Source organism: Myripristis murdjan, chromosome 6 (assembly GCF_902150065.1).
Source record: "Myripristis murdjan chromosome 6, fMyrMur1.1, whole genome shotgun sequence".
NCBI classification, from domain to species: domain Eukaryota; kingdom Metazoa; phylum Chordata; class Actinopteri; order Holocentriformes; family Holocentridae; genus Myripristis; species Myripristis murdjan.
In genome coordinates, this window is record NC_043985.1 from 9,038,554 (window position 1) to 9,051,829 (window position 13,276).

General features: G+C 42.2%; 1 protein-coding gene across 1 annotated transcript; it reads left to right on the forward strand.

The window, feature by feature from the left end:
• Positions 1-1,035: 1,035 nt before the first annotated feature.
• Positions 1,036-12,104, forward strand: ccdc135 (coiled-coil domain containing 135). Its single transcript, XM_030054005.1, has 16 exons — positions 1,036-1,199; positions 1,502-1,627; positions 1,778-1,972; positions 2,334-2,483; positions 3,048-3,266; positions 3,874-3,999; positions 5,168-5,240; positions 5,375-5,503; positions 6,093-6,221; positions 7,261-7,478; positions 7,794-8,000; positions 8,170-8,280; positions 8,489-8,599; positions 10,113-10,307; positions 11,345-11,484; positions 11,761-12,104. Exons 1-16 carry the CDS (start codon positions 1,050-1,052, stop codon positions 11,843-11,845), a joined length of 2,364 nt encoding a protein of 787 aa, XP_029909865.1. The 5' UTR covers positions 1,036-1,049; the 3' UTR covers positions 11,846-12,104.
• Positions 12,105-13,276: the final 1,172 nt, after the last annotated feature.

The window sequence follows — 13,276 nt, forward strand, 5'->3', positions numbered from 1 at the left end:
TTTGCACCCAGTTTGATGCTTTTACGAAGAACTGGACACTATTTTGACATATCACCTGGTCTACCTTGGCTTACCTTTGTGTATGTATGAGCAGATGTGAAATGAAGCTACCTCTCTTCTGCTGAAGTCTGATCTTAAGCAAATCTGCATCTAAATACGTGAATGTCCCATACTATGTCTCTCTGCAAGTTACAATAAATGGAATTAGACAGTGAAAAGCAAGATGGCGGGGGGCAGCAGGGGAGTAACGTCAGTACGACCCTGAAACTCCCAAGGTGAGGTTACACAGCCTGCACCCACACACTGTAGCTACATTACACACAAAGCAAGGACACAAATCGTGAAAATGCACACATCTACACCGCTGCATAACACCCCCATTGTTTCATGAGGCTGGTACATGTGCATAACACCATATTAACTGAACACTGTGATGTGCCACACTGCCTTGAGATACACACAGGGAGGGAGAGAGCGTGTGTGTGTGTGTGTGTGTGTGTGTGTGTGTGTTTCCACTTCTACTGAACGCACACACACACACACACACACACACACACACACACACACTAGCTAAAACATTTTACCAGCTCACTGAGTATTAACTTAGGGTGCACTTGAGGCCAGTGTAAAGTGGGGCATACAGTCATTGCGTCATAAGTTGTCCTACCTGAACCATCACAAACACGGGGGTGTGAAGCACTTGCTTTCTAATACTGTTTTGCTAAATAGTCGGCCTGTAGGAAGATGCACACACACACACACACACACACACACATACACACACACAAATAACTATTACAGAGTGTTTGAACTAGTTTTGTCAAGTGTTTTCAACAAGTTAGTTTTGATCAACATTGGCTGTAAGAAACTGTTGTGTGAGATGTAAACTCATAAATATATGACAGAATAACAAACCAATAGGTAGACAGACAGACTGACTGATTAATTTATTGATGAGATGATGGATTAATTTATTAATCAAAATTGTCCTCATTGCATTGTTCCTCATTCCTCACTCTACCAACCTAAGCTGGATAAAGGGATTGGGCATGTATGAGTGTCCCGCCTCCTACAAAGAGAACTCTGCTCAGGAGAGAAAGCTGTTGGCCATGGTTGGCCGCTTCCGCCGTGAGTTCGCAGACCTCTTCCCTGACCGAAGGCCTCTGCTGCTCTGTCCTTTCAATGAGTTTGGTATTAGGGTAAATAGCACAAACACACAGACATTTGTGGCATCCATTTTCCATCTGCTTCGCTCTAACTCCCTTGTATGTTTGCACTTCCACCTGTTGTGAAATTCATGTCAAGAGAGGAGCCATTCTCCTGCTGTAACTCCTACTACAGCTGATCCTAGAATGTGCCAAAGAGTGAGCCTGAGTCCCAGAAGCACAACTGCCTCTGGTCTCCACATCAAGCAAATATTCTCCAGGAAACCGCCCACACAGCTTTCTCACGCTCTCTAATACCTGTTTATGTTTTCTTTGTGTTTTTTGCTATCAACCAGAAGTTTGTGTGTACAACCCTGCGGCCCACAATGGTGCCCTATCCTGATCTGTATGACTGGGACACCTGTGCCTCCTTTGTAGCCGACCACCTCTCACTGGAACTCCTAGAGCCGCCCATCGACCCGGTCAGAAAACAAGACACACTGGAGCAGAAACAAAACCTTTTCAGCAGTGGCCATTTAAATACATATGTACTCATGCACACATACAAACAAAAACAGAGCCATTTTGAGTTAGTGTTAGAGTGACTGATGTGTGTGTTGTTGCTCGTCCAGCCCAGGTACCTGCTGTCCCCCACCTTGGTTCTGCACCACCACAGGGGCACTTGTTTTGACTTCTCCACCCTGCTGTGCAGCCTGCTGCTTGGTGATGGCTACGACGCCTACTGTGTCAGTGGGTACGCAGTCAAAGAAATCTGTCAGCGTGACCAGAGCCTGCAGGAGTGCCCTCTGCTGGTCACTGAGGTCAAGGTCAGTGCTGTTGTTGCCGCTCAGTGGGTCACTAGTTATCTACTGCAATGACGCACAGTCCCAGTGTCCTCCTACAGTCCAAACATATGCAAATCAGGTGGGCTAGAGACTAGACTCTAATAGCCCATAGGTGTGGTTGTGAGTGTATTTACCTGTGTTAACCCTGTGATTTTCAGGCAGTGGATGTTTGTGCTTGAAAAGGCTCCATGACCCTGTAGAGGAATAAGAAGCAGGAAAAATGAATGAATGACTGAAATAACATATGTTTGTTGGGCCCTGATGCTGTCTTATCTACTCTGCCTGTGTGTGTGTGTGTGTGTGTGTGTGTGTGCGCGCGCATTGCATGTGTGTATATGTGCAGGATACGATACCAGAGCAGGAACCAGAGCAGGTGAATAAATACACTGTAAAGCCTCTCTGGGAGCCTAAGAGTTGCTTTGAGCAGAAGCAACAGGAAGAGGCCAAGGCACTGCAGCTGAAAAAACAACATGAGGCTCAACTGCTTCAGGAGGTAACAATACTGTTTTGCTGGAGAACTAACAAAAACCACTGTTTCTAATTGTTGGTGCAGTTAAAAACAGTAGGTGCACTATAGGACAGGTACAAAATTATCCAAAAAAAAATAATAATAATAATACTTTGCATTGGTGGGATTTACCATACAGTGATTAGGAAGATACACATTTCTATGTGCTTGAATGAAATCTGGAACCATTTAGGGAAAAAAAATACTTTTTTCCTCTTGTTATGTAACCAGTCAACAGCACATAGCCTTAATGCTAGAAGAAATCTCCTGAAATTGCCTTCATTTTACAAACATCAGTGTCATGTCAGTTTATAATATCTTCATTATAAATCCTGAGATGTGTAATAATGACTAATAGTCCAGTTACTTGTAAATATTTGGAATCAAATGTAGTTACCATTTCATAGCGTTAGTCCCACTGACTGCCATATATTCTACTGATTTAGCAAGTGCTCAGCTTTGCTCAGTGGTCCATTCTTTTGGCAGTTGTTGCTACGTTCCCTCCTTTCTCTCCGCCCTTGCCCTGATCTGAATCCCCCACCTCTGTAGGAAAGCGAGCAACCCCCTCCGGACCCATTGTTGGGTTGTCGAGTGCACTGCTGGGTCCTGGTGCTGTCAGGGCGCCGGGACGTCACAGAGAACTTCTTCATCGACCCACTACGTGGGCAGCGCTACTCCACCACCAACGAGAAGTTCCTGGGCATCGATAGCATCTGGAACAGCGTGAACTACTGGGTCAACATGCAGGACTGCAGTCAGGGCTGTGCTGTGAGTGCATGGGGTTATACTTCTGCTGTGGGAATATCCCCTGATGTATACCAGTTCATTTCCTATGGGTGTTTACAGTGTAGGCCCAGTGTGGTGTGGTCACTCAACAGATTTATTGGGACCATCGCTGATACATTTTGTGGATGCTTAGCTTGTCTTTGGATTGATTTGCTCTGCATAGAAACTGCCAAATATCATGGCAAGTATGTTTTTATTGATTTCACTGTTCTCGTGATTTCTCTGGCCTCTGACTGATTTTGTCTGCTGTCATAGTTATTCTGACACAGAACCTCTAACTAATCTAAAACTGGTATTAGACAGTGTTGCCTAATTTGAACTGACTGAAGGATGAAATGTAAAGTTATGACACTGGAGAAATTCATTACTCATAGGAACCAAAACAAGACCAGTTGTTTTAAAAGCAGGAAAAATGAAACATGACATTTTTTGCTATAACTAATGTAAGATTTATGGAATGTAAAATGTGTGTGTATGTGTGTGTATGTTGTGTTTGTATGTAACAGCAGCTAAAGACTCACAAGATACATATCTTGTATAAGCATGTGTCCTATGCATATTTATGTGTTTTTTGTTTGTGTGTGTGTAGAATATAGTGTATGACTTGGAAAACACAATGATGTGGGAATCTGTCATCTCTGGCTCAGCTGCCCAAACACTGTCAGTCAGCTCCTTTAAAGAGTCTGAGATGGCCTTCCTCAATGACGATGAGGAGGTAGGGATGTCGATTTTTACTTCTCCTATTTTTTTTTTTAAACAAAAACATGATACACAGATCATCACAAGACCACTGTAGCTTTTTCTGCAGTTCACTAACAAAGACCACACCAATAAATATATGGATTTGGAATAGTTTCTTGGATAATATGGATGGAGGAGATTGATGTAGGAGGAATGGATGAACGGTCCAGAGGGAGGGATGAGGGATAATAGGATGGAGGGATGAGGGTCAAAGGATGCAGGGATGAAATGTGAGGGATGAGAGGATGATGAAAGAAATCAGGGTTGAGGACGGATGAATGGATGGAAGGATGGAAGAGTATGTTGATGGACTGGTGTCACCTAGTAGTGGGAAAGTGGGAACCAGAGGAGTCGAGACTTCACCGCAGATTGAGCCTCCAAAAAGCTTCAAATAGCATTTCTGTCAATCAGATCATTGTTAATATAGACCAGTGGCCGAGAATTTTAGTATTGTTGCCAGGATTCCCTGTCTAGAAGCGGTGGAGGTGGCCCGAAGTATACCTCTGGATGTTCCAGATCAGAATAAGACTTGGTAGGCGGTGCTGCCACTTTACCTGTCTCTGAGACGAACAGAGGGTCTTGAGGGAAAGTTTGACTGACTAGTCTTGTGTTTGTGTAGTCATGTATAGGTTTGTGTGGACTTAGGTATAGAAGTGAGATAGTGAGTCAGCAGCTGAGTTTTTGTATCCTGGGATGTGGGAGGCTCAGATGATGAACTAGTGCTGGGTTGAAACTAGGGTGAGCCTCCACATGAACGGCATCATGTCTCGACAGTGTGACCATGTGTGATGATGATTGGGGACATTTTGCAGATGGTGGGGGAAGGAGCAAGAGATGAGATTTCAGTGGCTGTTCGGCTGAGAACCACTTGCTGCTGTAGTGAAATTCCAGGGATGTGAAAACTGAGACAAAGGGAAAAGGAACATATGAGGTGTGCCTAAATGCTTTTTGCGCAGGAATGGAAAGTGGTCAAATCGTGGTCTTTGCTCCCAAACCTAGTTATAAAACTAGGCCAGAGGTTAAATTTGTACTGACATTTTTTTAGGTGTAGGATTTTTTCTGTTTCTCAGTTAAATGAATGAACAACATAACATGAGTGCAGTTCTGTTAATTTGTTTGCTAAACATTTTGGTGTAATGAAGGAGCAGGACGAGGAACCCAAACTGTTTGTGATGCCGTGGTCCTGGGTGAGTGAGATCACCATCTCAAAAGAAGGTACGGCACACAAACTGTTTTTATCCAACCACCACTTTTCCTAGTCTCTCCAAATGCCATATCCACTTCAAAAGGAAAAACTGTTTGTCTGCTTTTGTTGGACACAGTGCTAATCACTCTCTGGTGCTCTTTAGAAGTGCATGCTCGCTGGCCAGACGGCATGGGGGTGACCCACTATCGTAAGGCTAAGCTGGAAAGATATTCTCCCTACCTGCTGCCAGACGGCCTGATGACACGCCTCACCACATACAAAGACCTAAAATGTGAGTCCGACACATGTTAAAGGGAGACCTTGATATTCAGAGATAATTCAGTTAAAGCGCACACACTGTGCGTGGCTCAGGAGGTAGAGCGGTCATCCAGTAACTGGAGGGTTCCCGGTTCGATTCCCGGCTCCTCCAGAGTGTGTCGAAGTGTCCTTGAGCAAGATACTGAACCCCTCACCGCTCCTGATGGACAGCTGGCGCCTTGCATGGCAGCCTCTGCCATCAGTGTGTGAATGGGTGAATGTGAGGCAAAACATTGTAAAGCACTTTGAGTGGTCAGTAGACTAGATGCAATGGTAAATGCAGTCCATTTACTGTGACAAATGCACAAGCATTTGTCAAAGTGGGAGAAAGGCTGTTTTTTTTAGGGGGGGTTATTAGTGGAATCTAGTCCTTACAACATGATGGGGAAATAGAAGACAAGGACTTAAAACATCCTTGTAATGGGCAAGCAATCCTTCTAGGGTTTAGAGAGCATGAAGAAATATGATATGGGCATTGCAATCCATCAATGCACACTACAGTCCTACTTCATTTACAACTGTAAAAACCAATGATGCTGTAATAACGTGTGTGCATCTCGTAGGCACCAAGGCCAGCATGGTGAAGGAGGGGTACCAGAATAGAAACGACCGCCTAGAAGAGAGGGAGCTAAACATGGATGACAATGTCACCACAGAACGCTTTGGACGCTTTGCACGCTTCAGCCTCAAATGTAAGCCTGCTCTCATTGCTGCACCTGAAAACATCTTGTGACCAAAGACAGCCTTATCCTCTCGCATTAACATTGGATTGTTGTCCCATAGAGCAAAAATGTACAAAATCCAGGTGTAAATGCACCCAAGATGCCTTGAATGGCCCATTTACCTTGGCAGTGCATTTGGTGATATGTCAATGCATTTGATGAGTGTCAATTCAGCATGTCTGCAGTTCACATGAAGCAATTGTCACAAAATAGAAATACAGCAGTCATATTTTTTAAATATCATCAGTATTTATGAAACAGCATGGAAAAAAACTGTCTGTCCTACTTAGGCTGAGTTGCACAAACAAGGAATAATTTAATCGAGGATTAGTTGTAGTCAGAATTTTAGCAAATGTGGTTTAAAATTAATAAATGCAGATTTCAAATGAAACAGGGCTGTACTGCACAATGAAAAACTAGCTGGTTACTCTTACTGGTTTAGTAAATCCAAGTTTAGGGCTTTAAAGCAAAATTAAATAATTAGAGTTAAATGCTTGTTAACAGCTGGCTTTCTCACAAGCACTGAAAATCTGATGTTGATCCAGCATCACTGACTTTTAAATTGGGTTAAGTTGAGGAGATGGTCATTTTCTTGTAACCCATGCTGTTGAAAGAAATCAATTGAATTTGCTCAGGTTTCAAAGGGTTAAAAGTCAACCCTCCTCAAGTTTAAAATTAACACTGGCTCAATTAGACCTTAAAGATTTGTGCAGCCGGATTAAATTTCATCCAGGTTTAGAGTTCAAATTAAACAGAGAAAATGAAACCAGTTTTAAAGTTCGCAACAGAATTTAATGGTAAACCATGATTTTAATTTGGTTTAATGAATCTTGCTGTCCAGAAAAAGTAGAGAATTTTGAAATAAAAAAATACATTGAAACCCAGCAAATGGATCTCATGAGCCATAGAGTCAAGAAAATTGACCATCGCATGCTCAATTACCATGAAAACCTCACAAATTTGAGGGGCCTCCTCAGCTGTTGTGTGTTTGCTTTGCTGTCCGGCTCAGCCCACAGGTATGTGACCTACAACACGGACACTGAGCGTGAGATGGAGTTCTACAGCTGCGGGCGTTACGATAAGCTAGTGCGGAGGGTGGAGTCTCCAGGTGAGATGACAGAGACCTTCCAGGGTCGGAGGGACTTCCTCTACTACCGGCATGTCATCTTCGCTCAGCAAGTGTTGGAACCAGGAGAGATGCCTGAGTCGGATGTCCGACCACTGCAGGTAAAAATATGCAGAAGGGACAGGTGTTGCAGGGTCACTACCATCCTGGAAACAGGCTCTACAGGGTCACAAGGATGATTGTGGTGCCCATGCTCTCACTGCCTCACAGATAATTTGACCACCAGGACAGTCTTCCAAAAGTTTTGTCTGTTTTATTGAATACCACTTTCTAAAAAAAAATGTTATTTCAGTTTGTGAGTTAAATTGGATGAGAGTAGAAATCTGGCCTTTTTGTTTTTGCTTTGGCCAACTTCTTTTTTAATTTAACAAGTTTTATGTGAATGCTTGTGTGTGTCTTTGTGTGTACACCATCAGAAAGTGGTGGAACGTTTCCAAAGGAACAGAGCTAAGCCAGCAAGTGAAGATGTGGCGGAGCGAGTCTTCCTACTGACTGAAGGGCGAATACAAGTGACCTGTCATTTTCCAGATGATCGCCTCTTCCGGGCAAAGAGGATCTTCACTAAACCACGAGACGAAACAAGACAGAAGTACTCCATAACAGACTTGGTTTTTATCCCCATGGTACGTAGACCACACACACACACACACACACACACACACACACATACAACTGGATTACCCAGTTCCAGGTTTTCAAAACAGAAGCTTTTGAGCTGCATTTTGCATTACATGGTGTTAACAATGTCCTCATATTTCTCTCTATCTTTCTCTGTGTTTGTGTGTGTGGCAGCCAGATCCATTTGAGAAGCCTCCAGGCACCTTGCGACTGTATCGGATGCTGAAGGAACTGATGGAGGAGGAGACAACAATGATTGAAAGTGTCAACGAGTCTCAGAAAGAGGTATCCTTGTTCTCAGGATGTTCTATAAAGCATGTTTGTATGAATCTGTGTGTGGGTGAGCACGTGTATATGTGACTGTGTGTACAGCACTTACTGCACAAGATGCATCACAATTCCATCAAGACATATTTGTGCTGCATTTTACATTTCATGTGTCTGTCATGCATTATATACACAAGTGTGTGTGTGTGTGTGTGTGTGTGTGTAGATAAGAGCCATCTTAGCCTCCAGAGAGCAGGAGGAGAGTAACATTGAGCTGAGGTCCTCTGTCTACCAAGCAGTCTGCATTGAGAAGGCCCGTCGCTTTAAAAAGGATATGGTGAGACACACACTCTCAAAAGACCACACCAGTGTTTTGAATGTTTGTCCCATTTACTACAATTTACCCATGTTTTACATTGCAACAAACCATTTTATAAAACATGTGAAGGTATGTCCTGGATGTTTCCCTGCCTTCCACTCCATGAGCGATGGGATAGGCTTAAGCTTTGGTTCTCAAATGGGGTGTGTGTACCCCTAGGTGCATGCTGGAGTACTGCAAAGAGTATGTGAGCTTTTTTTAAATGTTATTTTATTAACAAAATTAAAATTTAAAATTACGAGTCATCCATGATTCCTAAATTACTTAGCCTATGCCATAGTAAGGTCAATGAAACATGTAGGCTAAATGTAAATTGGATAAACCACATTTTATATTCAGCATTCCCCGTGTTTCCCTAAGTTGTAAAATGTGTGTGTTTCTGGTTTAAATCTGTTCGTTATCCATACTAAATTTGTTTCACTATGACTGGGAAGCCAGACAGAAATCAGGGAAATGGATTTGTGGTTGAAACATAGCAGCGATACAGCTGAGAGGTGGAAAAGAAGAAAAAACAGAGCCAACAAACTATCCTCAGTATCAGGTTGTTGTTCCACACGTTAATGGAGCTCTGTGGTACCTATTTATATAGTCTTTTTTCTACCAGGTTTTTGTTTGCACTGGTCAGGGGGCACTTGGCTGAAAAAATCTCAAACGGGGTGCATTATTTAAAAAAGTTTGAGCACCCTGTAATCCTAATTAGGTTAAGCTGCTTGGAAAATTAATGGGGAAGATTAAATCATGGTTCACTGTTAATTTATGTGGCAACAAGCTACAAGATTGTTTAATTAAAAATTAAATTTAAACATTCTTCAGTTAATTTTAGTCTAGATCTGTTACAAGACTAAGCAGCACCCAAGTACATCAGACACACGTGAGACAGGACTGATAGAAAAGTAATTATTTATTTGAAGGCATTGAGGACGGTTGAGGTCTAGAGAGCCTGCAGAGTGGAGCAGATCCAGAGCCGAATCTGGAGGATGGTTAATATTAACAGGGCAGAGCAGAGGATCCAGGGAGTGGGGTGTTTGCCGAGCAGGGTCCTGGGGTGAGCAGGGCAAACCAGGCAAGACAAGGAATAGGAGACTGGAGTCAGAGCAGGCAGGACTGCAAATGAGGAGATACAGGTTCAGGTAGGGGTTGCAGGCAACAAGCAAACTAGCAGAATTAAAGCATGAATGAAAGCGTAGGCTGACTAACAGGCAGCAGGGACTGCAATGTGTCAGTGTGGATGCGGTTAAACTTTTGGGGTGAGGTTGTTGGTGCCAGTCTTTATTACAGAAATTCTACAGAAAGGTTGAGTTGCAACTAAGGTTGCAACTCAACCTTAGTCCTGGGTGTTTGTGCTTACTAAATAATCGATGTGGAGTGCTAAAAAATTAATAAATAAAAAATAGGAATTATGGTGAGACTGCCAACTCAGTGATGATGCACAGAAACAGGCAGTGCCACCCTCATCTTGCTGCCATTGCAGGAGCGTATCGCAGAGGAGGAGCGGCTGTGGCGGCAGGAGAGGGAGAATGACATCTTGGCTCCTTTCCTGATGAAGCTGGGCAACACAGAGATTCTGTGCCAAACTGCTGCTGTGCAGGTCCACAGAGATTGTCTGGCCTCCTTAAAACAAAAACTGACAGCTCAAGCCAACCACATACAGAAACGCTGTGAGAAGGTACCTCCTGTTGACTGACTGCAGACATGTGGCTCTACAAGGCTGCTCAGGATGTATCTGCTGTGGAGTGCAGTGTATTAGAGGTGTCTACATTAAAAGTTTGTATGTGTTGGGGATGTATATGAAGGCATTTAGACACCCAGGGGTGTAGACACAAACTTCCGTATGTTGCAGTCACTGCATTAAAGGCACATTTTACTCAAAATACAAAAACAGACATTTCTCCCACTTACCCGCAAGTGCAGTCTATTCATCCAGATAGCTTCTGAGTGATTTGGTTGGGTCTCCACAGAGAACACTGGTAAACTGTCCACAGGCCACAAAGGAGTGCAGACTCAATCACATACAGTTTGCCAGTGGTTTTTGACAGGAAATAGTTCCCAACAAAACTTTGTCCTGAGAGTTGTGGATTGTGTTTTTGGAAAGTGCTTTTGCTGCTGAGTTTGTTGCTTGTAATTTCTTTATAGTTTGAGCTTCACAAGACTATCCATCCAACCCTGTTGTGTAGAAGTGACAAGAGACAGACTGGAAACCTTACCAAATCACAAAGACACTATCTGGATGGGCAGATAGCGCTGTTCACTACAGTGAACTGTTCCTTTAAGGGTTTGTATCCACAAAGGTACAGAACAAGGGTCTGGAGACTAAGTTCTGCATGACCTGTATCACCCAGAGGCAACATACATATCTCAAAAAGGAAAGGTTGTGGTTCTATCTATTGTGTACAAAAGAGCAGAGTTTTTCAGACACAAGGTCAGCACCCAGTGGTGTGCCGCAGCAAACGTAAGATAAGTCTACAATTAAAATGATACAGTGGAAGAAATTAAGAAGCATTTGAGGGTTTTGAAACACTACAGTATGTATATACTGAAATTAAGTAGCATTTGAGGGTTCTGAAACACTACAGTATGTATATACTGTAGTGTTTCAAAACCCTCAAATGCTTCTTAATTTCTTCCTCCTGGTAGTGATTTTTCTTTTTTTTTTTTTTTTTTTGTGGGTGCACCAACCTGGTAAAACAAACAAAAACTCTTTAGTTGGAGCAGGAGCTGCAGCAGAAACAAGAGTGGCACCAGCAGAACCTGGCCAACATGACCAAAGAGGATGAGGACAAGTACCTGGCAGACTGCCATGACACCATGTTCATGGTGCATGTTGCAAAGTTAAGACTCAGCAGGTATACACACACACACACACACACACACACACACACACACACACACACACACACACTTTTAAATGATGCTGAATGCTATTTGAAAAGGTTTAATATGGTTTAAAGACTAATATGCAAGTTTAGTACACAAGTTACACAGTTACAGGCACACACTGGTATAGTCTGACCTCCTTAACAGAATATCACTAGCTGTAGACCCACATTACTCTGTGTGTGTGTGTGTGTGTGTGTGTGTGTGTGTGTGTGTGTGTGTGTGTGTGTGTGTGTCTGTTCCAGGCATGAAGCCACAGCTCCTCTCAAGTACCAGGCCCTTGATGAGAAGCTGCGACGAGACCCCAGATTGGCCCCTCACCTGCACTAATGAGCCCATCGCAGCCTCCCCACATCAGGCCTAAATCAGAGCTAAACTGTTGTATTTTTCTAACCTGAATTTACATACTGTGGTGCTTACAGTGTTTCTCATTTGCTTTGGCCGATTTGTCAAATGATGACAAAAACAGTGCGTGAAAGCTTCCACACCATTTGTTCATTTGTTCACAACGAATGAGAATTATTTATTCTTTTAAACAAATTGCAAATGTTTCATAACATTTACATTAATAACTAAGTACAGTAATCTGCAGCTGGCACAATTACTAGTTGCATATTTCTTGCTGATCAAAATTGATTGTTTCTCAGTTGAATAAATATATAAATATCATTGAGTTGTGATCTCTGCTAAATTGATAACATGATATAAGTCTTACACACCCTGGATCAACCACACATGCTGTCAAACTAGCTCACAGGTAAACACTAGACGGGGCAGCAGGCTGCTTATAGACTGATGTGTCTGCACGTTCCCATCGTTGGGCCACATAGCACCCAACATCTGACGTTCTTGCACACCCTCTACAGAGATCTTGTGCCTGAAAATGATAGAGTTTTTGTAACAAATGACTTGCCAAATGTCACTATGGAATAGTACCACACAGCTATTGGCAATAATAATAATGCCTCTGCCATGGATAGAGGATATAGTCCAGTCATTTTATGAAAAAACCTCAGACAAATTGCAAGAGAACCAAACTCAGCTGATTTTGTATCCTCAGTTTGTCCCAAGTGAGGGAAAAAAAGTCCCAAGGAATCTCATTGGTGGAAAGTTTTGAAAATCACCTATTTAGGACCACATGTTACCAAAAAACACTGTTTTTAACACACAGGGGAAAGGGGTTCCAAATTTTACTTTCAGATATCAGTATAAAAATTCACAATTTGATTACACACACAAAGACAAGAAAAAAAAGTCAATTACAAGTTCTTTGAATTATTCTGTTTACACATGCATATCACACATTATCTGATTTGATATGCATTAATAAGGAATATAAGGAATAAATGCCAGAACAGATATTAAAACAGTGAATTAAAAGGTTACTATATATATAATAACCTTTTAATTCACTGTGATATAGTAACCTTTTAATTCAAGGTTACTATATATATAGTAACCTTTTAATTCACTGTTTAAATGTCTCTTCTATCATTTATTCCTTATATTCCTTATTAGCGCATATCAAATCAGATAATGTGTGATATGCATGTGTAAACATAATAATTCAAAGAACTAGTAATTGACTTTTTTTCTTGTCTTTGTGTGTGTAATCAACTTGTGAATTTTTATAGTGATATCTGAAAGTAAGATTTGGAACCCCTTTCCCCTGTGTGTTAAAAACAGTGTTTTTTGGTATTATATGGTCATATAAAGGTGATTTTCAAAACTTTCCACCAATGGGATTTCTTGGGACTTTTT

Coding starts and splice junctions, on each gene's coding strand:
- ccdc135 (XM_030054005.1), top strand. CDS start 1,050: ATGTATGAGTGTCCCGCCTCCTACAAAGAGAACTCTGCTCAGGAGAGA. Junction 1,973..2,333: donor TGCTGGTCACTGAGGTCAAG/GTCAGTGCTGTT, acceptor GTATATGTGCAG/GATACGATACCAGAGCAGGA. Junction 2,484..3,047: donor AGGCTCAACTGCTTCAGGAG/GTAACAATACTG, acceptor CCACCTCTGTAG/GAAAGCGAGCAACCCCCTCC.